Below are 23,817 nucleotides of genomic sequence, written 5' to 3'. Positions count from 1 at the left end.
ACTCCACTGGAAATTTTAAATTCTGTTTCTGTGACCATAGACTCTCTGAGAGAGATAGGACCTGACTCATAATAGAAAGATAAATTTAATTTGCAGATTTCCTTACGTGATAGCACGATATGGGCAACAGCAATAGGTAATTGAAATAGGGTAATATCACCATAAAGAGTTATTTTGACCTGAACACACACTGTGCATTGCAACCATTCAGAAATTCTTTTGAACTCTTATAGAAGCATGTCAGGCATCTTGTTCAGCAGATTGTCCTTGAATTTATGATCATTTGCCTTTCTTCTGTTTCTAAATGACTCTTTGCTCTTCTATATAGAGGAAGGATGGAAGGATTTATCACAGTTTTAAAACAGTGCTTGTTCCTTTCTTTTTTTCTTTTTTTTTTTTTTTTCCCCTAGTATCTGCATATAGGTAGCGTGTTCTTAAACATCACCAAGAGGGTTTTCTTCCAGTGTAAACTCTTTTTGCCTTCCCTCCCTCCAGCAGGTGTGGCTCACAGTTGTTTTTGGCTCTATGAAATGAACATTTCTGAGCATTACGCAAATATATTGCTGCATTGATCTCTTTGTATGCTGAACTGTATTCAGTTCTGTCACTTGATAGACAGCACATTTTGGGTGAACAGCTGCTTAAAAACCTACTAATTTCTACTGTAGTTTTCTTATAGAATTGTGGCATGAACCAATTCATTCTCATATCTTCTTCACAAGAAGATCGTTTGCTTTAATGTTGATCTCTCCTGTTTCAAATCCATGATCATGTAACCAAAATTCCACTCCAATCCTTTGACTCTAATATTGACCTTTCAAGGTAGCCAGACCTTTCAGTAGCTCATCTTTCATGTCTTTTAGTGACATCCATTACATTAAATGTGTGTTCCTAAAAAAGTATTTATAATTTTTTGTAGTAATTATCTAGGTTCTTGATGTAAAAGACAAAGAAATTAATTCTCTCCTTACTGTGGGGAGTATTTAGGGCATCATACTTAGGGTTGCATTTTATTTCCCATATTCACTTATTTTTTATTTTTTTAGAGCTGTTGAGCCACTTGCAAAATACACTTCACATAGTTTCTTGGCTGCCACTTCTCATAAGTAAAAAAAATCAGTCCTGCAGAAGAAAATGGGAAGATTTGTAAAACCTGATAGCTTATCAGAACAGGGAATTGACAAATCTAGTAATACAGATTGAAAGATGGTGCAATAATACTTCTGAAGCTCCTGTTACACAGTGAGCATAAATTTCAAGAAAAAGTATTTAGGAAATGTCTTCAGTTTCAAGTCTCACGTGTACTGAAGGCACTTCATCCTGTAACAGAGCTGTGACCTGTCCCAGTGCCAGGTCTTGTGTCTCTCAGGTTGCTTCACATTTCAATATCCTCATCCTACCTGAAAGCATTTCCTTACCTCTGTATCCAGGGAACACACAACTGCTCTTACAGCTCTTCAGGCTCATGCAAAGCCCAGACATCTTCACACTTGCTATGGCTGATAGTCTTTCCTCTGTCAACAACAGCTTCTGCTTTCCTTTGCTGACACAGAAATTGAATCTGATACCGATTCTCTTCTCCTGCTTTTATTCAAAGAACTGTGATGCTTTGTAAAAAGCAAGAATGGTATTTTCCTAATTCCTAAAGAAGAGCTAGTATTACCCTCAAGTACTGTATTGCCCCAGCTTTTTCCCCTGAAAGACCCTTCCCCAGCTCTGCATATGGGCTATTTGCCAGGGTCTCTTGTCCCTGTGGCCTGCCAGGCTCCCGTTATTCTTTGCGGTGCAGCCTTCACCTCGATGGGCTGCATCTTTCAGAGGCTTCCAGTGTTATCCATATGCAAGTCCCTTCCACCACAGACATGTCAGTAGGCAAACCAGATGTCCTATGTAATGTAAGGATGAGATACTTAGCCTAGGTGCTAAGACTTGTCTTTGAAAAAGCAAAACTGTTTATTGTCTCACTGCATAATTGAGTATCTGTGAATAATGTAAAAAACAGTGTTAACTCTTAGAGCAAGAAAGTGTTTGAATTGCTCATATGTCCCATCTGAGAGCAACTCAAAATTTTGCCTTCCATAAATGCTTATTTTATTGTGTGACAGAGAACACAAATAAGAGTCTTAGTGTCTCACTGCTCTCCTGGCAAAACAACTTGAGAGATGTAAGGCAGGGCAAATTTCTTTCACAGTACTATTTTTATGCTTTAAAACCACACAACTACAGCATTCAACAAGGCTCAAATGTTTATTTGTTTAAACACTTGCAACATCTATGACTTACTTTAGATATTTGGCAATAACTTACATGTATTATTTGTAAGAAGTGAAAAATCAACAAGCACATTAATCTGAGATTCCAATGTCCATGGAGAATTTCAATGACTTTATTTACATTTATAACCTTGCATCTGACTACTGCTTTCCTTCTGTCCAGAAAGAAAGTGAAGGCTTGTGAGTCATACCCAGAAATTTAACAGGCTGTGGTGGGTTGACCTTGGTTGGATGCCAGGTGCCTAGCAAGTTGCTCTATCACTCCCCCTTCTCAGCTGGACATGGGAGAGAAAATAAGATGGAAAACAACTTGAAAGTTGAGATAAAGCAGTTTGCTAAAGCAAATGTGCACAAACAAAGAGTGAGAAAAATAATTTTATCCTCTACTTCCCATCAGCAAGTGATGTCCGGCCACTTCCTGGGAAGCAGGACTTCAGCACACATAGCAGTTGCTCTGGAAGGCAAACTTTGTAAATAACTAATGCCCCCCTTTCCTGCTTCTTTTCTTAGCTTTTATATCTGAGCTTATGTCACATGGTATGGAATATCCTTTTGGTCAATTTGGGTCAGCTATTCTAGCTGTGTCCACTCCCAAGATCCTGCCCACCCCCAGCCTACTGATGTGGGGTGGAATGCTGGGGAGACAGTGCTGACGCTGTGCTCAGTAGTAGCCAAAACACAGGTGTGTTATCAACATGTTTCTAGCTACCAATGCAAAGTACAGCACTGTGGGGGCTGCTCTGGGGAAAATGAACTCCATCTCAGCCAAACCTGATACACAGATACAAACAAAAACAGATTTTAGCAAAGAACAGACAACAAAAGAAGTTTCTCAGCTCAGAATTTTGTATGGACGTGGTCTTAGTCCATACTCTTATTACACTACCTGTAACGCTGCTATCTGTTACCACCTGAGACATCACCTCAGGTGTCTTGGTGTGACACGTGGCTCAGCATCAAGCATGACTGAACTCCGTGGAGGCAAAGACTGTCACGTTTAGTTTGGTACCGGCTTGTAGGGTTTGTACTGTCTCTGTGCCCTGATACAGTCTGGGACCACAGCTCTGTCACTAACCAGCGCTTCGTAAGACATGGAGTGAAAATGCAATATTTCTGCACAGTCATAGAGCAGGAGCACAGTGGTGCTATACTGTGACAGAGACGTGTTGTGTGTGAAGAGTACATGGGCATGTTCTGAGCTGCAGCTACATCCCAGGTCTTCTTTTCTCTTTCTGTTTTGTAGGTGTGATACCTAACTGATTTTAGTGCTCGAAAACAGTGGCTTCCAAAAAGCAAAACATGCATCTCTATTATCTTCACGTTTACCTTAATTAATTGCATTTTCATTGTTCAAACTTTGTATTGAAAGAAAACCTTGCCCAAAGGAAGCTGCCACTGCAGATGGCTTTGAAACGCAAATAGTAGATTTCATAGGAGCCCTATCAGCAAACACAATGTTGGAGATGCCTGAAATTACAATCCTGCAGCTGACCTTATAGTGTGAGATGGGAATGAAGAGAGGTGTAAGTAGCAACAATTGCCTATTCCATTGCTCTTTCTCTGAGCAGACAATGAAACACGATAATTCTACAAGCTACAGGGACCTGTATAAGATTAAACTACCTTAGTTGAAGAGGAATGATGAAATTCAAATTAGAAACAATGTAGGTTACATGCAAAAATAAATACAGAAAGGAACTATGACTTGCCAACAAGGATTACGAATGGCACTGCATATCAACAAACCATATTTGAGCTGGAGCACCTGTTTTTGTGTTCTAGGTTGCAAGGCTGACAGCTTTTTTTTTTTAACAGTTATTGTCTTTTCCATTTCAGAAGACTGAATTAGTCTAATTTGCTAACAAGCAAAACTTAATTGACATCAAACTGATGCACAGTACAGTGATTAGTGCTTTAGTATGACTGAACACATGGGGAGAACTTCAGATGATAAAAATTGCTCCAAGGAGGAGATGTCATGGCCCAACTCTCAATGTCAAGGCAACTCTATTTACTCTTAGCTGCTGTAGGTTCCACATCTATGTCCAGGTCTGACAGAGCACAGTAGAAGAGCATCTGAAAATACTTTGTTGTTGTAGCTGCAATAGTAAAAATGAAAAAGACAAAGTTATATTAGATCTTAGACAAATATATCGATTTTGAGGATTTGAAAGCATTACAATGATATTAGGAAAATCTTAAAACACCTGATTCAATTGAATTAATCATGTTGCAGATAAATAAGAAAAGTTCAGTAATTAAACTGAAAGTCTTGTTTAATCAGACTTTCATCAACATTTTTATTGAATTGTCAGAATGATAGATGAGTTCAAAGTGAATAAAAACATTAAAGTTTTGCTTTTCAAGACTGCCTGAATTTGAGGAGTCAATACCCTTCAGGTCAATAATTAATTATTTCACTGTTTATGAAAATTCATGGACTCCTCTGACTTCGATGTTCCATTCCTTGGATAGAAAGGGAAGCAACGGTATCCTGGTATATCTGCCTTCCAGGGTATTAAAAAGCACTCATTTAGTATTCACAATCCTACACGGCTTTTATTGAGCCAACATATTGAAATAGCTCAACACCACAGGTATCAGATGATCATATAACATCCGCATATTGAACTGGTTTGTACAAGTATGCATGGCTTTGTTTTCAAGACCATGTGATGAAGCAGATGACATGCCACATCCAAAAGCATAGCAAAACTAGAAAAAGGACTTTAAGAAAAATTATTCTTTCTTTCTTCTGACCAAGGTTTTGTCACAGTGAGTAGGACAGGATGATCTTGCTTACCAGAGAGCCACTGTAGACATTTGGGTCGTTTTTCAACTGGCAGATAGACTCCCAAATAATATGCAGGAATGCCTGAGAGGGCAATACCAACACCAATAAGGGAATTGATTGTGTCACTGTAGAGAGGAACTAAGACCAGGAAAAGGGAACATAAACAGTATACTATAGGGAAGAAGAGGCTAAGCTGTGGAGACAAAAAAAAAAAAATAATTAAAAGATGCAAATAAATACTCTATTACAAAAATGCCAAGCTTTGCAGATTGAAGTTAGACATGTCAATAATAAAAGTATGTACTGAATCTTTTGACTGCTTACAGTCAGCACAATTTGTTAGCTTTTGTAAGCTAGCAAAGAGCACTGCTGAGAACCTCTTATACCACACCTATCTGACCATTTTTTTTTTCAGGCCTGCACAAGCTCAGTTCCTTTCAATTAGTAAAAGATCAACCTTTGAAAGCAGTGCTTTCAAACTGAGCAGTAATAGGTAGTTTTCCCTCTAACTTCAGTTGCAAATTTTTAAGGGTAATTTTGATTTGGAACTAACTCAGCTAGACTTTCAATGACCATCTTGGTGCTATAGAACTAATGGACTGATCTACAACCCTTTTGTGTGGGCATTTAACAGATATTATACCACAAATAAGGAAAGTTGGGCCATGAAGTTGGTAAGATGATTGGAACACCTTCCCTATGAAGACAGGCTGAGAAAGTTGGGGCTGTTCAGCCTGGAGAAGAGAAGGTTGAGTGGAGACCTGATAGTAACCTTCCAGTATGTGAAGGGGGCCTACAGGGAAGTTGGAGAGGGACACTTTGTCAGGAACTGCAGCAATAGAACAAGGAGTAATGGGTACAAATGGGTACAAACTGAAAGTGGGGAAATTTAGACTAGATATTAGAAAGAAATTCTTTACTGTGAGGGTGGTGAGACACTGGAACAGGTTGCCCAGGAAGGTTGTGGGTGACCAGCGTTCAAAGCCAGGCTGGATAAGCCCTTGAGCAACCCGGTCTAGTGAGGGGTGCCCCCGGCCATGGCAGGGGTTGTTGGGACTAGATGATCTTTAAGGTCCTTTTCAACCCTTAACATTCCCTATGATTCTATGGAAGTTGCAATAACCTCTTCATGAATTTATTTTTCACTAAATTTTTTTTCACTGTCTGGGGTAGTGAACCTTCTCAAGAGTCCAGGAGTTGACATTTGAATACTAGCTGAAGCTTCTGAGAATTCACTGGTATAATTACTTCTCTTTGCTTATAAAGGTTAAAAATGTAAGTTGCTACATTTCAGAATAGGAAAAAGTGTATATGGTGGTGTGGTGTTGACTAAGATGGCAAATGCTGACAGGAATTAAACAGTCATTATCTATAATCTGACTGTAATCCTTGTTTTAGTAGAATCAGAAACAAAACTACCACTAAGGCAAGATTTTATCTTTATCTTCCACATAGTCTGGGGGATAGTATGAAAATTAAATGTGAACATGCTTCAGAAAAATTTGGTCTGCTCTGGAAGACTGGAAACTTTTCCAGCAGTAGGCTCTTAGTTGTTTGAACCACTTTTTTTTTTTTAATTAATAAGGATGTTACACTTAAATGTAAAAAAAAGTGTTCGTAAAAATGATGCAGGAGTAGCAAGAGAGAGTGATAAGGAATATATGTTTAGGTTGAGTGTGAATTTATAATTCTCTTAATTTTTACTGTATTAATGCAGAGTCAAAATGCAGGTCATGGAGCCAACAAACAGGAGCCAGTGCATGGTTTTATGTGCCTTCGGGAAGCTGTGTGTTTCCATCCTTGCCTCCTGGACAACCATTGGATTAAAACTAGAAACAAGTTTTAGACTGTTTCGGTGCTGTCTCCCTCTCCTAACTGATAATTAAATGCTCTTCTAATCATTAAACTTGCATTTTGCTGTCTATGACCACTATGCAATGGGAGGGAACAATCAAAATATATTTGACTATTTAAGCTTTTGAACTTCTATGTGAGCTTTCGAACTTCTGTGTGAGAATTGTGGACATTTATGGGCTTTGGAGGGATTTTACTGAGTTTGTTAAATCATGTAAGTTTGATCAGAGTGTTAACCTCTCTGGAGCCTCCATCACTAGCTCTACTGAGGTCTGCTATTCTTCCAGCACAGGCTAAGAACCCCAGATATTTATTTATTTATTATTTATTTTGAAATAAAAATATTTATCAGTTTGAATGAAAGAAAACCAAATGGTAAATATAACAGCAAAAGTACCGGACAGAGGTTCTTGTGGAAACTCAAATTGGTTTTGCTCCTTCATCTTCTATTTTGTAAGAATTTCTATGGCTTATAAATAGCCTATGATGTAACTGGTAATGTTGTGGTTGTGGTATTAAAGATCACATAAATGCGTGCATTAGCTGGCTTTTAGGGCTTGGTTCCTCTCTTGTTTACTTACTTTAATAGGTCGTGGTCTATGTGGCTGAGTATATCTCAAATATATTAGTCCTGCAATAGACAGACCCACAAAGAGCCAGTAGTTGAAGCAGTAGTAATTAATGAGGAGGAAAACATCTTCCACAAGGAGATAAAGCAAAGTCATTAAGCCCTAGGGATAATAAAAGCAAAGAACATTTAATGTGAAAATAAAGAGAGTAAAATTATAAACTGGCCTGTTTCCAACATATTTGTCTGGACTTAGGAGATCAAGTCCTCGCAAGGAAGATGTACTGAAACTCTTGAGAAATCTCCAAATATGCCGTGTGAAACATGCTGGCATCTCTTTGTTAAACATAGCATTTTGGCTATGTTAAACAACACATTTGGCTGAAGAGGTGTTGAGTCTGTGAAGTTATGTTTCAGCACCAGTAGGCAACTCTCCCAAGAAGGCCAGGTGAGGAGTCCCAGACTCTGCTGCAGTATGGAGAAGGCTACCAAGAAGCTCTCAGTATGTAGAGGCTTACTCTGCTGTTATGGTTGGCTTCAGTTTGAAAGCAAAGTTTTTTTATTTATGAAAATCATTTACACCAATTCTATAACTTTTCGTCCCTCAATTTTGTGTCACAAGACTCATTTATATAGTGACAGCAGGAAATGGCAATAGGCATCCAATGGTAGAAATTTAATTTTAGGTGCTTTGTCACTTCTGTTATAACTAGAGCCATAGAATATGAGCCTATGGCAGGGTCTGAGAGATGTTCCTGCTATATTCTCCTCCAGTGACACTGAAAGCTCACATAAAGCCTTAAACAGACTTAAACAGCTCCTGTCTATACCATTACATATTTAGCCATTCTTTGTTTTCTCAGTAATGGTATTGTACTTCTCACTAATATTGTTTGGCAAGTGAATCAAGCCATTCTCTTTCCACTGAAAAAAACCCTATCAGGCAAAATAACACCATCCCCACCCCTTCAGTGACTTTTGGACATTTTCAGAAGATGTGTCCAGCACAGGAGATGCCTGTGAGAGCACTGGGCAGCAGTGAGGTGTTTTACCCCTGGGTCTGAACCCTGCCTGCTCAAGGCTGGGCTGTTACTTACATTGAAGAGGAGAGCAGGGACTGGTGTGAAGCACTTTATATGAATCAAGCTCAGGCTGACAGGGAGGTGTCCTTCCCTGGCTCCAACATAAAAAAGCCTAAAAAACAAATAAGAAAACTCAACCAGACAGAGAGCCAAGGAATAGCTTGTTGCTTTCTGACAAAACAAAGAAATAATTCTTTCATTACTCTGCCATACATGCTGCTCTCATCTCAAGTGGCTTTAGTTTATCAAATGGTGCTGGTCATGAGAAGACCTATGGGATCGTAACAACTCCTCCATCATAAATAAACAACTTGACATGGCAAAAATTAACTGCATCACTTCTCCCATGCAGTAATAAAGAATGCAGGTTAATAACAAATTATTCCTATTCAATTATTTAAAATAAATCTTGTATTTCATACCGAGATGCTGCGATAATTGACGAGTTTAAGCCGCTATAGCAAGACATGGCCACTGCTATAGGAATTATCCACTTAGCATGACTAAGGGTTTCATTGCCAAATGTCTGTAACAGAAGACAAAAATAACGGTGAGGCGTATTACGTTAAGCATATGGACAATCCTAAGAAACTCATGAAAACAAACCATCTCAAATGTCGTCTCATAGCCCATGCTTTCTTATGACACCCAATAATGATTTGGGAAGTTAGAATTTGGAAAAGCTGATCAGTATCAAAATAAAAATGGTAGCTATATTAAAAAAAGATTAAAAAAAATTCTAAGTGTAGATCAAGTCAATAAGGGAAAAGAAGATGTATTGGCTTTAATCTATTCTGACAAATCCCAGCTGTAATAATCCGTGAATTTTCATTTTACTTCTGTATAATATTAATAAGGTTTTAAGAAAGCATTTCAGTAATATTTTTGTGTTGAAAATATTGCTGTGGGTCTGCATCACACACTGCACATTAGAATGATAACAAAAAACCTTGGTTCTCCAACTACTCAGACTTTCTGTAGCTCTTTCTCTGTCTGATCCTGGCAAAAGCATCCTTCTAATGATGTACTGTTAAGAGCATGATTTACAGAGTATACAAGAGCAGATTTACTGGATACATTCTTGACATGCACCTTCTAATACACTGGTACTCTTACATGGAAAAAAGTGTTTTAACCAAAGCAGAAGCGTTCAGCGTGAAATTATTTCAACTGTTGTTATTTCAATTTGCCAAGAAGTATGCTACCTGAGATTTTTCTGCAGTGTCTTTTGTTTTAGTTATTTTTCCCAACTTACCACAGCCACTGCATCACTTGTGAGCAGATCTGACATGTCCAACACTACGTAGTACGCTATATTAGTCAACAAGTAAATAATAGCCACAATAGGCATTGAAATTGCAATAGAAAGAGGTAGATTCCTGCAAAAGGAAAATGGAAAAATTACTTCATATTCTTTAAATAAGAAAGACTTAAATAGAAGATTATTTCCAGATTCAAACGTTTGTCAGTGGATACCTCCACCACAGCTTGTAATCCATCATTTTGTAATCACAGGGTTACAAAATAATATGCAGCCATGTGTGGAGCAATTCCATAAGCAGCTTAGTTTGTTGCTTGTGGGTCTGTCACAAGGTTTAGAGAAAAAGAAAATGTACTCATACATGTAAATTTAATATACTGTCTTTTATATGAAGCAATTTAAGAGAGCACCTGAACAATGAAATTTAAATTCACACTTAGGTATTTTCTTGACTGTGGCATTTTTTCCTGACTTACAACCTATGCATGTCCCAAGACCAGCTGGACTATATCAGCTTGAGTAGGTGAAACATACAACTCCCACAGGGCTGACATCCCTACAGAGGGGAGGAGATGGTATTTGCCCACAAACAGTAGTGCTGAAGATTAGCTTATAAAAGTCATAAACCTGACACAGTCTTACTCTACCGGTGGCAAAACCAGTCCTGGGAAAATAATTGTTCTGTCCAACTGAAAAGAAGTAGGGAATTTTAGAGGGCTATACGGATCCATGCTTTTCCCTGCTTTCAGCAGGGGTTTGTTCTCCCCATTGAAAAATTCTAGTCTGAAGTGTACGGTGTAAAATATGTAAAGGCAAGTGATTTATTAGTGCGATACAACTGATGACTGAGCACAATAACCAGAAAGAGTTCTCATTCCTTTGTTTGAAAAGAACAAGGATTTTGCAGAGAAAATAGTTTGACTAGTTTCCAATCAGAAACAAATACAGAGTGGCTTGCCCTGCCATCACCCGTCAGAGATTCAAAGCAAAACCATATGTTTACCTCTCGGGGTTCTGCATTTCCTCAGTGACGTAGTTGAGCGTGTCCCATCCTGAGTAGGAGAAGAGGGCAGAGTAGAGAGCCAGGGCGATCATCCCTGGGTTGGTTGCTGAGCCCTCGAACGGAGCTCTCAGGTTTTCTGTTTCCCCTGTACAAACGGCAGGCGCCAATTGCCTGTTACGTTTCAAGGATTACGACTTACGGTGCATCAGGCAAAGCATCACCAGCCGGTCAAAGGAGGGGATTGTCTTGCTCTGCTCTGCACTGGTGCAACCTCACCGTGAATATTGTGTGCAGTTTTGGGCACCACAATATAAAAAAGATATTGAGCTATTAGGGATCATCCAAAGGAGGGCAACAAAGATGGTGAAGGGCCTTGAGGGGAAGCTGTTTGAGGAGTGACTGACGTCACTTGGTCTGTTCAGCCTGGAGGAGTCTGAGGGGAGACCTCATTGCAGTTACAACTTCCTCATAAGGTGAGGAGGAGGGACAGACACTCATCTCTTCTCTATGGTGACCAGTGACAGGATCCAAGGGAATGGCCTGAAGTTGTGTCAGGGGAGGTTTAGGTTGGATATTAGAAAAAGGTTCTTCACTCAGAGGGTGGTTGGGCACTGGAACAGGCTCCCCAGGGAAGTGGTCACAGCACCAAGCCTGTTGAAGTTCAAGAAGCATTTGGATGATACTCTCAGGCACATGGTGTGACTCTTGGGGCTGTCCTGCACAGGGCCAGGAGTTGGACTCAATGGTCCTTGTGGGTTCCTTCTAACTCAGCATATTCTGTGATTCTGTGATACACTGAAAGTCTCAGCTAACCAAAAGGAAATAAAATCCCCTTGCATCAAGGTTTTATTACTCTATCTAAAAGTCCACAGCTTACATTTTTAATCGACAAACAGGAGAATTTCTGTCAGACATTCAGAGAACTACACTTGTACAGGGAGAGAGTAGAACAAATTTTCCCATGTTTGTTATTTGGATGACTTGTGTAATTTGACAAGAATTAATGGAGTCTTCATCTCATGGCATTACTGACAAGTCTACTGAAGGAGGGAACAATACTGAGGGCATGAAGTACACTGTCAGCCAGGCAGAGGTACTGGGGAAACCCAATTTCAGTTCCTGAATCTGTCTCATATTTCTTCCTAATAGCTGTACTTTAGTTTTCACCAGGTGAATCAGTGGCCACTGGAGTGGGACCTCCTGGAGGCATGGTTCTCAGTGGGATGCTCTGCCCCATAAAGGTGTTTCCGAAAATTAAGAGACAAGACTTAAAATATCTTTCCTGTCAAAATTATCCTCTAATTTAGCACAATCAGTTGAGATGACAAACCTGTAGAATGCTGCAAAATAGATGAAATGTTAATGAAACTGCGTGAGCCTTCACTGCCATTCTGAAAAGGGGAAGAAAGGCCTTACTCAGTTTGCAGAAGGAAAGTCAACTACCTAATGGAAATGGAAGTGGGTTAAATATTAAGGAAGACAGAAACATGCTGAAAACCCAATTAGGAAAGGAAGTAAGGCCTTTATTGTAAAATTGAAGCACTTCGCCCTCTGGCAATTCAGTCCTTGAAGCAGTCACTACCAGGAGACTGTTCAAACCAAAGAAAGGAAATTATGAGATGTACACACACTTTGAGGAAGAAAATGGTTGCAAGGTTGTTTTTTTTTTAAAGATAGTTGATATTCAAATTCAGATACATTGAGAGTCTTTTAACCTAAGAAGTGTATCCAAGCACTTCATAAAGAAGGAATACAGCAGGGCTAAAACATCATTAAAACAGTTGCTGAGTTTAAAAGAGTCATCGACCTGATCACGGCTTCCTCCAGAAGTCTACATCATTCCTCCTCCCTGTTCTTCCTGTATTTAAGTGCTTGGTTCTGCTTAAACAAAGCAGAGATGAGACCTTTACTACCACTAAAAGCTCTCAGCATTTTGTGTTCCTCGCAATCATGTTTCCTTTCCACTTTTACCCTCCCTGACCCCTCAAAGCAATGCAGATGAAACACAGTGGGCTGTGTGGATGTGGGACCAGAGGGAACAGTCCCTGGGCCAAAAAGCACACCACAGCAGGCTGGGAATTTTGAAGGAGATGATTTGAGAGCAGTGGCAAAGCTGATACAGAGGTGACATCACAGACTCACACATTTGTAAAACTGCAGCAGTTTTATGAAGGGAACTACTCCTTCACACAACTTGGCCCTTAAGCAATGTTTTTCTTCATCTTGATGTTCCTGCCCTTAGGACTGGGTTCAGTTTCTAGGATTCTTTAGACTTGAACCAACCAGTGACAACTGACATGCACAGATAATGACTAAACAAAAAAGCCTTCTCAAAATCTGGTGTAGCTTTACAGTGGAACAGCTGGTACAACTGCAGCCAAGGAAAGGCCAGCAAACATGGAAAAGCAAGTATGCTCATTAGGTATATAAGCTAGTTTAGCAGGAGAAAAAGATAATTCCTAAACTGAGAAGGGGAAACCATTTTTATTTCAACTGAATAAAGATACAATTTAAGAATTTCAAAGGAAATTAAAATGAAGAAACCTTAGTAACCTAAGCAGCAGAGCTAGAATTCGAAGAGACTTCACTGTACCACAGGTACAAATTAATAAAATCAGATCTATTGTCATATACAAAGATCAGATGTATTACTGGAATAAACTACTCTCCAGCTTTTCAGTGCATTCAGTTCAGTCCAGTTACTGCTGACAGGAGGTGGCTCATCTGTCCTGTGATGCCTTATATTAACACAATGCCTCAGTGATTCACAGAACTGCACTATTACAGTCTTCTCCCTTGTTGAACAACCATGCCCTCCCACAGATCTCACCAATGATTTACCCCCTCCCTGGTCCCCTCCCCTGGCAGGGTGCTCTGGGGCAGGGCTGTGTGTGGGGGCTGGGGGAGTGTGGTGGTGGGGGGAGGTGTGAGGAGCAATGCAAACTCTGTTGTGCTGTCCTGTCACAGGATAGGTAGCAATGCATGAGTCAGAGACACTGAGGCTGACTTTAAACTAGTTAGCAGTTGCTGTTTGCTGTTCCAAGCAACACAGGACTTGGCTGTCAATGGATAGAAGAATAACTAACCCTCTATTGCTTAACAAGCCATAAAAATCCTCTGATCTTCCTATGGCAGACTTTTTTTTTTCCAGAATAAACAAGGCTTCACACATAGGTCTTAGGAAGTCTGATTTCCCTGCATGGATTTTGAAACTCATTTATGGTTCGTTTCATAGAATTCAAGTAAGTGCAATTTATTCTTACCTTTACCAATTTTATAAAGGCCAACAGATATCACCAAGATAAGAGCCATAACTTTTGCATATGTGAAAACATCTTGCACACGGGTTCCCCACTTCACATTAACACAATTAATAAATGTTAAGGAACCTGCAGAGAAGAAAAATATGCATGAAAGGAGCACTGGATGTTTTACATCATTGAAGTTATATTTTAAATTCACCCTTCTAGATGCCACCCCTCTTTCAAGGAGTAAAATTGACTCAAATTTCACCCCTTTAGGACCACCTACATTTGTTAAGATGAAATACCTGGTTTAAGATTTACACAATGATTTTCTGAAAGATTCTGTTTTCATGACAGTAGGTAAGACAAAACACATTGGGTTTTGAATTTTAGGACTAACTCTTGCTACTTTTAGATAATATTTAAACTTTATTGAAGTCAACAGAGTTGCTCACATGCTGTAAGGTGATAGAAAGGCCACACAAACAGAGAAAAAAGTCTCCTGGTGGCTTCCCAGGAAACTCCAGCACCTGGGAAGACATTCCCAGAAAGTGATAAGAAGATTAAACTAAGAAAGGAGTGATATGGAGATAGCAGGCCTTTTTTCCAAAGCATTCTGCCAGACAGAAACACAGGAAGATGACCCTTGAGCCTATGTCATCTGGCTATCACCTCAAAATTAGTTTATTGACTACCACCACTAAAACTGCCTAAAGAAAAAAGGTATAAAAATAGATTGGACCTAAGCAAAAATGGGGGAGAAATTCCATTAACTCTGCAGAGGTAACTAAGTTACCCTTTCTCCTTCCACTTCTGGGGACACCTGGAAGGTGAGATGTATCTTATGCATGCTAATTACTTGCTTCTAAATAACTAGAGCTTAATTTTGCTGCATAGTATTTTTAGTTTTTCCTTTAAGTTTGTAAGTGGCTTTTGCTTTAGAGTTTCTGCTTAGGTTTTGCAGCATTAGTATTCAGTGTAAGTTGTTTTACTTCTTTGTAAGCTGCTTTTGCTTTAGCACGTGTGCCTATGCTTTTTATTATTATTACTATATAGTTTAAGTGTAATTTTTGCAGTTAGACCCTATTCCAGACACAATAAATTGTCACAAATTTGTATTAATAAAGATGTTATTTCATGAACTGTTAGATAGACTGTTTTTAGGTGCTGATGGTTTTCTCGACAGCCAAATAACTCACAGGAGAAACCTGCTGAGGGGTTTTTCCGTCACTATTAGGTGTAGTCCTTATATAAAAAGGTATCAAATGTTTTGTCCATCTCAGCAAATCTGTTAAGCGAATGGTCTCATTAAGTGAGACACTAACAGACTGTTTTGGACATTAAAAGGCTTTGATCTCCTGGGGGAGACACTAATAGACAAAAAATAAATTAAGACAGGTTGGACAGAAAATTATTCTTTTCTGCCCCTTTTAATGTGACACATACAAAAGGTAAAAATTCTTTATATCCTTCATATCACAAAATTTTTTATCTTTATTTTGGTAACAAAAAGACTTAATAGATTATACAATGGTTGTTCATGCCTAGTGTCATGTTCAATTATAATTTTAAACATGTCTGTATAGAATGACTAACCTTGCTCTAGTAAAGTCTGTAGAGGAAGAGAGGTTGTCCTCTACATCAAGAAATGGATAGTGTGTGAAGAGCTGTCTGAAAAATAGCCAAAAACAGGTTGAAAGCTTAAGGGTAAGAATCAGAGACTGAGGCAACAAAAGGAACCTTGTGGCTGCTGTCTGCTACAGACCACCTGCCATCGAGGGGAGCCTATCACAAAGCCTTCTTGCTCCAGCTACAGGAGGCATTGCACTCCTGTAGGCATTCTTGTCCTGCTGGGGGACTTCAACCACCCCAACATCTGCTGGGAAAGCAGCAACATGAGCTGTAGGCAATCCAGGAGACTCCTGGAATGCATGGAGGATAACGTCATAAGTCAGGTAACAGACAGCCCTACCAGATGGGATGTCATACTTGACCTGACAGTCACCAAGATAAGTGAGTGAATTGGGGACATCAAGATTGGGGGCAGCCTGGGCTGCAGTGATCATGCATTGGTGGAGTTTGCAGTCCTGAGGGATATGTGTCAGGTGAAGAGTTAAGTCAGGACCCTGAATTTTAGGAAAGCAAACTTCCAGCTCTTTAGGGATTTAGTCAATAGGAGCGAAGTCCCTCCCACTGTTAGAGAAGATCAGATTCATGATCACTTGAGGAATCTGAACACACGTAAGTCAGCTCAGAAATCAGAGATACCAGAAAGCACACAGTTGATTCACATCAAGACTACAGTAAGAATAACTAAGAAAAGTGAAACATTAGAGAAACGTCAGCATTTGAAGACTATTCCTAAGTGTTAGGGTTTCATGAGGGCTACATAGAACACCGAGGAAAGAAATTTTGATCTAATAAATAACTGCTTTCCTGTGCAAGTGCAGAATTTCAGCTGATAAAGTAATTTGGAACAGGGTTAGTTACTTTTTAGACTGCTGAGTTGCCATGATGGCCTCAACTTATACCATGGACCTTTTTTTTAGAGGTGAACTTCCCCTGCACCACACTAGTGTGTCAGGGCTACAGAGAAAACACTTTTCCAGAATTGTCAGTATACATTATTTTATCTTAAATTAAAACTACCTATCTTTTTTGGAAGTTTTGTTGAGCTGTACAATTTAAAACCATTTTTAAAAGCACAAGCTACAGCACAGGTTCAAAGGAACACACACCCTAGCTTGAAAATCCATGTTTATAAGAACAGAATCTGAGTACAGTCTACTTACTGGAGGATGGCTTTGCTTATCCCTGTGCTCACCCAAGACATACAGTCAAGATGAAGTGGATTGGAGCTTGTGGAGTGTCTGACTACACTACACAACTTCTCTACAGACAATGCTGTTAGGCAGAGTATTTGTAATTCCACATGAATGTTCATTTTTTGTGATTTGCAAGAAATATAGGAGAGAAAGCATGGACCAAATGTGGGCTGCCAGTTAGGTCAATGAACCATAGAGATACATATATCTTGAATCAGCAGCCATAACTTCCCTGAGCCACATTGTTGTAATTCTCCTCTCCCCTCTAGTAATCCCAGCCCCAAATACAATACATCTGAATACAAGATTATTAGTTCCTAACAACATGTTTTAGGTAGGTAATAATTATTTTTCACAGAAGGCAAAGAAATAGAAATTCACCTGGGCACCTACAATTATAGCTCTTAACTTCCAGCAATCACAACTTTACTTACATACACATGCAGCTGCAATCAACCTGACTGCATCATATGGCGGCTCACAATGAGGAAAAATTGGTTGAACAATATAGTTGGCAAATGTGATTGCTATCACTGCCTGAGTTGTTGGTTCGATAATTAGCAAGGAAGACCAGAGTCTGATGAAGGCCACAATGCCACCAAATGCTTCCAGGATGTAGGCATAACTGCCTCCAGACTTCACAATGGATGTTCCCAGTTCGACGTAACACAAAGCTCCAAACAGCGAAAATAACCCACCAAGCGCCCAGATGAGCAGTGAGAGTCCATAGGAAGCGCTGTACATTAAAACACCTCTGGGTGATACAAATATCCCAGAGCCAATCATATTCCCTACAATTAAAGAAACTCCATTTAGTAATGTGATTTCTTTTTTCATCTGCATTTTTTCAGTCGCCTCTGCCATATGGTCCATTTCAGCTTTTCCATTCTTAGTTCTGGATTTTTTATCACAGCATATTTGCCAGGGGGCTGGCATCTTCAAATCACATTACCTGAAAACAAGAGGAGAGAACATCTTCTGTAATGCACATGACATCAGAGACATGGATAAGATAATTAGCATACAAGGCATAAACAGTACAAAGAACAATTATTTTGCCTGCTTTTATCTTGTAGTTCAGGAAACACACAAATTAGTGAACTTCTGTTCACTACCTTTCACTGTTCCATACCTTTTTAATGGATAAATGTGAGGCCACTGTTCCTTGGTTATAGATCCTGAAGCTTTTGTTAACTCTCAGTTCACTTTTATTATTTGTCTTGAGTTGTAATTTTATGTTACATTACTGAAGATATTTCAGGGAAGAAGGAGACACTGTACCCCTGGAAACACGTCCTAATACAGCTGGAGCGTCCTCTATAGGAATACTCTCCCTAAATTTAAATCTCATCCCAGAAAGAACTTTATTTCATTATTATTTGTTTCATCAAATCGCATCCACTTGAACACTATCTGCTGAGGAACACAAGAGAAAAGACAGAAAAAGATACTCAAAACCTCTGATGTCACAAGGGAAATGTTAATATGAGCATAAAGAGAAGAGTTTTAGCTGCTCCTAGAGGTGAGATTGCTGCTGCAGTGAATAATGTAGCTTGTTTAGTTATTAACCTCACTTGACTTTCTAGAAGACACTAGCATGCACATGAATTGAGTTTTGAACACCCTATCCCTGGAACACTTCTGTATAAGAGTTCAACAAAACATGACTATAAAAGCATCCCACTGGTGCTCGCAGGGCAAGATCCAAATATGCTGGGAGCTGGGATAAACGACCTTACTGCATAACTGCATCGATAATTGGCCTTGTGCACACATTGCACTGCTTGGAGTTTGAGGTCCTTAGGGATGAGGACACCAGGACTGCAGTGACTGTCTCAGTTCTTGTGTCCTGCTGACTTATAATAACGCTTAGAACAATGGCTAATTTTTGGTGCCTGTCTCAAAAGAAATTTATTTCTCATTCCCTTCCTACCTCCACACACACTCTAAAACACTTCCAAAGAAAACTTCCTCAAAATCCTATGACCTAAAGCCAAATTCTCTGAATAGAACAAAGGTCATCCATGCAACACTGGCAAAAAACATCTGATTACAAATGCTTAAGCATTACATTTATACATTACATTTGATTCACAAATGTATTTCTTTAAAGTGTGGGTCAATGGCCAGTTTAAAACAACCTGCCCTCCCCAAACTTCCTGTAAGGTTTGCTTCCTTTGTAAAGTACGTCTGTTTTAGCAGCCCTGAATATCTCATAATTCTGTGTTCTTTCCCAGCTTTTTTGATGCAACTCAGTTTCCTAACTGATTAAACAACAAATGAGGCCTGATAAGTATTAAATATTAAAAAATGCCAAACTCTCTCTAAAGGCTTTTCTCATCCCATTGGCACGTTTTTTAACTGCAGGAACACTGGAATAGAGTTAAATATTAACTCTTGACGTAAGTGTTCAAGCATGACTGCAGTCTCCCACGTTTTTCCTGATCTCCTCCTCACACATAGAGGTGACTCCTCTTACTTCTCATTTTGTCCCCCTATAAATAAAAAACATCATCCTGGTTTGCAGGGAGGAATTTCAAGCATCAAAAACACCAGTCATGTATCTCCCTTAAATTCCTGATAAGCATTCCCAGTTTCCTTGTGTGTGACACAAAGAAGGGAAAAGTCACACTACTGCTCTGAAATACAAGCCAATACTTCCAGAACCTCTGTCTCAGTATTTAGTCTCCATGGGTATGTGAAATGTTGGCAGAAAACCCTCTTGTGATGGCAGCTGTCCAGAGAGCTCATCAGGACAGCAGCATGCTAGAAATCTGGGCAGAGCTCTCTATTAATACCACTTTGTCAGCAGAGCTAGTTAAAAATCATCTTGTGCTTTTTATGCCTGATCTAGGATTTTTTTTGTAGAATTAAAAAAAAAAAAAGTAAGCTTTGCCTGTGAGCCAAAATGTACAAATATTTAAGTGGGTACAGTTCAAATGCTGCGAGAATTTAAAATACAGTTGTTCCCCAGGTGATGTGAATGTGGAGCTATGCAAGTAGTGATCAAAACCAATGAATATCAGTTTTCCTGAAATGAAGTCTCACTAATAAATGAGATAATGTCATTTTTATGTAAAAAAGGATACATCAAGTAATTGGTAGGTTGTCACTAGTACAGGTAACTTGTGCATGTGGTATCAGACCTGAACTTTGATGCCTAGTCCTGGTAGCTAAAGGAATTTGAGCATTTAAACTGGCAATGCTACTAAAGTCTAGTAGCACTATTATGATCTGTAGCTTTCATGACAGCACAAAGGTAAAGTTATTTTCTTAAGTAACACAATGTTTTGTGTATTTTTCTCATATCTCTTGTGCTAACAAAAGACTATTTCAGATTGCTAAAAATGCGTAACTAGAGCTGTGTAGGGAAATATTTCTTTTATAAATAAGTGACTGTGAATGAAACCATTTCAAAATTCTGTACTTTTGAGAGATGTCACATTAGCAAAACTTTTAACCATACCCTGAACTAAGTCCACAAATAGGTATACCCTGAGAATCAAAGGATAAGAGATTCAGTTTCCATAACCAAAATGTGTAGCTTCACTTTAATTAAGTTATCTCAATTTATATCAGCTGAAAGTCTGAAAGAAAGTAGCAATTTTAGAATAAAATATTTTAAACAGCCTTTCTCTGTCCCTTCCCCACCCAAGCCAACAACAGTATTCCCATTAGCTTTGACAGTACACTAATTTCATTCAGTGGCATCACAATGTTGAAGCTGTCACTGATTTCTTTATTTAGGATAATGTCTTCCTTAATTAAACAAGGTTTGTTTGACTGAGGCAAGACTCATGCTAGGCTAGGACAAGTCTTCATGCTAGGCTAGGTCTAGAATGAAGTCATGACTTGTCCTAGGGTAAGGCTCAGCAAAGTCTTTATGCTATCAAGAAAATTAGGAGAATATAGGAAATAGTCTACTGTACAGATCTTTTTGTGTAATAGCAAAAGAAGAATATTTTTTGTCAAATGTGCTGTTACATCCAGACAGTGATTGAAACAATTCCAGGATTTGCCCAATGTCTGTTGCCACAGTCTCACCATTTATCTCATTTATAGCTTCTGCTATTTTGGTCCTACTAAACCTGGCCTGTAGTCCTGCCCTACTCTCATCACTGTTACTTCATCCTCATGCCACCATCTTCCCTTTCTGGGACTATCACAGAATCAATTCAATTCACAGAACCCATTAGCTTGGAAAAGACCTCTGCCATCATTGCATCCGCTCCATGACCTAACACCACATTGTCAACTAGACCATGGCACGAAGTGCCACAATCAGTCTTTCCTTAACCACTGCTGCTTCTGTCTCTCACTGGTGCCAAAAAGTTTAAGCTGAGAAGCCTAGCTGTTCAAGAATGCTTCAGTAGCTCTTCTCTATCATTTGGGCATTTGTAGGTCACCTTTTGAGGGTGCACAGAATCCAAGTGAGAGCCAGTAAAAACTACAGTCTGGGAGAGCTTACTTGCTGGGGACAACAGTGAGAGCTGTAACAAGTTGATTTCTTACAGGAGGATGGCCATTTTCAGTTGTTAAATCCTGTATTATAATAGGTAAGAAATCTTTACCGTGAATCTTCTGTCATTCAGAGGAGCTTCCTGAGAACAGAAAGATTTAATTTATGCACTAATAAAAACACTGAGGTCCTTTTCATTCTGCTCTAACGTCTTTGAATGTTTAAGGGCTAACCCTACTGCAATAATAAAACTGAATGGCATCAAAAATATAAGTACAGGTATTTTAGTAGCTCTTAAATATGAAGGCTGAAGAGCAAGGCATAAAAGTTTTTTGACATGAAGGAAGGTCCCTACTTTCTTGGTCCCCATGGACTATGACTAGCAGAAAGAGCTACTGCTCTCTGGAAATCTGAGACTCAGACAGGCATCAACTTGCCAATGTGGCTCAGAGGCCAGAGCAGGCTAAATGAAACAGCTGCAAACACTTGCCCCCAGCATAGCATTCCCACCCCAAAGCAAATCACAGAGGATATCTGAGAGAGAAGCTACTGTAGCCCGAATCTAAGAAAGGTATTAAAAGGAGAAGGTAGCAGCTTACCAGAGGGTAGGTGATACGCCTGCTTCCTTTAGCAGAAGACTGCTGTAAGAGACCAGTGCTCTAAATAAACACGTCTGTTTCACCAGGACGGGTAAGTTAACACTCTCTAGCTGCTATTTTTATTACAGTAGCATGAAGACTAAAATCAATGAGAGCTTTCAAGAAAGGCTCTCTTGTAATGTGTTTTCTCCAAATAACCTCAGCTGAGGTCAGTAGCAGGCAGAAGCAGGCAGCTGCTGCTCTCTATTCCTTAGGAAGTTATGATAGAATAAGACAAAAGGAAGGTTGGGAAAATAAAAGTCCTTCATCCACGTCTGAAACCAAGAATAGCACTTTGCCAGATGTTAATGTGAAACAAATGCAGTGTAATTCTTTCCTGTTGATTCAGAAAGCTACAATGAGACTTTTACTAACACTACGCAAAGATGTTTATTCTGGTGGCACAACTTGCCAAATCAGAAAGACTTTCAGAGAGGGGAGACCAGCAAAGAGTGGTAGTTAAATGAAAATCATAGGTATTATTTCATTTCAAAAACCTAACATTTTTCTGGGTTTTGGTTTGTTCTTTTTTTAACATATTTTCTTTAAGTTTAATCTACGAATTGCTAAATATTTATCAACTCAATTATTTTTCTTAACTTCAGAATTATAGATCTGTGGCTTTCGTAATAATTTATGACATGATGCACAAGACACAAAACAGGCTGATCTGGTGTTAAGATCTTAATTAATTAAGCTTTAAAAATATCTAAGATAAAAATAAGCAAGGAAAAAAATTACTTACCCAATGTATTCAGCTTTGTCTTCTGAAACAGTGTGTTGCACCGTCTATGACATACTTTTGCAAATCCAGTATGGTACACGGCACAATATCTAAGGAAACAAGTAAACATCCAGAAAATAAAGTCTTCTGAGCAGAGCAAAAAGTTAATGAATGCAAGAGCACTAATCTTGGATTTTTCTTTTCCATGAAGAACACAGTAGTAAGGCAAAAAATTTGCACTCATGTGCCAAAGGGCATCTGGAAGGAGCTGATCTAGCAGGTGAAGAGTCTTAAGTCACTGGAGTTGAGGCACCAGACAACAGGTCTTCAGCAGAGTGGATCACTAATCCACACAGGAAAGTGAAATAATTGAATTCAAGCACAGAGGTCTCTCCAGTGAGCCTCAGCAGTCTAACAAGAAAACAAGCAGGAGCACTGCATTATTTTGTACATTCCATTCTGCAACCCATGGTGACGCAAAGGAATAATAAAAACAACACAAATATTCCTATCGTAAGCCAGTGCTCCTCCTATTCCTTCTTTTTAAAGTAACATCTTGTACAAACATGCTTTTCGTGACAGACCAAGACAGGTATACAGTTAATGTTTACACAGAAATGGCTGTGCTTTCTTAAAACCCTACTCAAAAGCAGGTGCATGACAAATATTTTGAATAAACAGCTTTCAATCTGCTGTATCAATGAAGGATGGGAGCTCTCTAAGTCTGCCAGAAGAGATTGCACAACTCCAGATGCCTGCAAGTCTGTCGTTATGTACATTATAATATAGCAAGAAATGTTTTGGTAACAGGATTGCTTTGCAGGGATGTTGTTCTTTGCTGGAAAAACAGAGGGTCTGAGTGCCATGTTCCTTAATTTGGGCCCCTCTCATCTTAAATTTTTTTTTGCCAGGGCAATGTTAACAAACTATAGCCTAAACCCCAGAATGCATATTTTCAAGAATGCATAATTACTTTCGCTCTGAAATTTGAACTTGAGTTTGTCCTGTTTCTGATTTCAGGCACAAAACTTGTTTTCTGATTGTGTGTTATGCTGAGGGACTCAGTTATCATACCACCTTTATATTGTTCA

At 39.1% G+C, this 23,817-nt stretch overlaps 1 protein-coding gene and 1 long non-coding RNA gene across 6 annotated transcripts in view; one reads left to right on the top strand and one right to left on the bottom strand.

The window, feature by feature from the left end:
- Positions 1-2,224: 2,224 nt before the first annotated feature.
- Positions 2,225-23,246, bottom strand: LOC127470052 (Y+L amino acid transporter 2-like). Of its 5 annotated transcripts, XM_051785108.1 has the most exons (12): positions 22,748-22,816; positions 21,964-22,005; positions 21,374-21,506; positions 17,340-17,857; positions 14,099-14,224; positions 10,836-10,980; positions 9,827-9,950; positions 8,994-9,097; positions 8,587-8,683; positions 7,503-7,652; positions 5,077-5,260; positions 2,225-4,372 (listed from the first exon to the last, which is right to left on the bottom strand). In XM_051785108.1, the coding sequence occupies exons 4-12, from the start codon at positions 17,839-17,841 to the stop codon at positions 4,281-4,283; spliced, it is 1,524 nt and encodes a 507-aa protein (XP_051641068.1). In that variant the 5' UTR covers positions 17,842-17,857; positions 21,374-21,506; positions 21,964-22,005; positions 22,748-22,816; the 3' UTR covers positions 2,225-4,280. The 5 variants fall into 5 exon arrangements, with proteins under 5 accessions (XP_051641068.1, XP_051641067.1, XP_051641070.1 ...); XM_051785107.1 differs by lacking the exons at positions 21,374-21,506; positions 21,964-22,005 and adding an exon at positions 18,038-18,321 and having other exon boundaries at positions 22,748-23,246; XM_051785110.1 differs by lacking the exons at positions 21,374-21,506; positions 21,964-22,005 and adding an exon at positions 18,038-18,318 and having other exon boundaries at positions 22,748-23,246.
- LOC127470054 (uncharacterized) overlaps positions 21,925-23,817 on the top strand; it is a 9,183-nt gene continuing 7,290 nt past the window's right edge. The window contains exon 1 of the long non-coding RNA XR_007904154.1: positions 21,925-22,054. This is a non-coding gene — a long non-coding RNA (uncharacterized LOC127470054). The remainder of the gene's footprint in view (positions 22,055-23,817) is intronic.

The sequence above is a fragment of the Manacus candei genome, unplaced genomic scaffold (assembly GCF_025592945.1).
Source record: "Manacus candei isolate 608988 ecotype Guabito, Panama unplaced genomic scaffold, ASM2559294v1 h1tg000019l, whole genome shotgun sequence".
In the NCBI taxonomy this organism is placed as follows: domain Eukaryota; kingdom Metazoa; phylum Chordata; class Aves; order Passeriformes; family Pipridae; genus Manacus; species Manacus candei.
The sequence above is the reverse complement of the archived record's forward strand: the minus strand, read 5'-3'. Positions and strand labels throughout refer to the sequence as shown.

Bases quoted from the DNA above. Each gene is read 5' to 3' on its own strand.
- LOC127470052 (XM_051785107.1), bottom strand. From the start codon at position 17,841: ATGCCAGCCCCCTGGCAAATATGCTGTGATAAAAAATCCAGAACTAAG. The intron at 9,098-9,826 runs GTAAGTTGGGAA...CTTCTGTTACAG, and splicing joins CAAGTGATGCAGTGGCTGTG to ACATTTGGCAATGAAACCCT. The intron at 8,684-8,993 runs GTATGAAATACA...TTTGTTTTTTAG, and splicing joins TCAATTATCGCAGCATCTCG to GCTTTTTTATGTTGGAGCCA.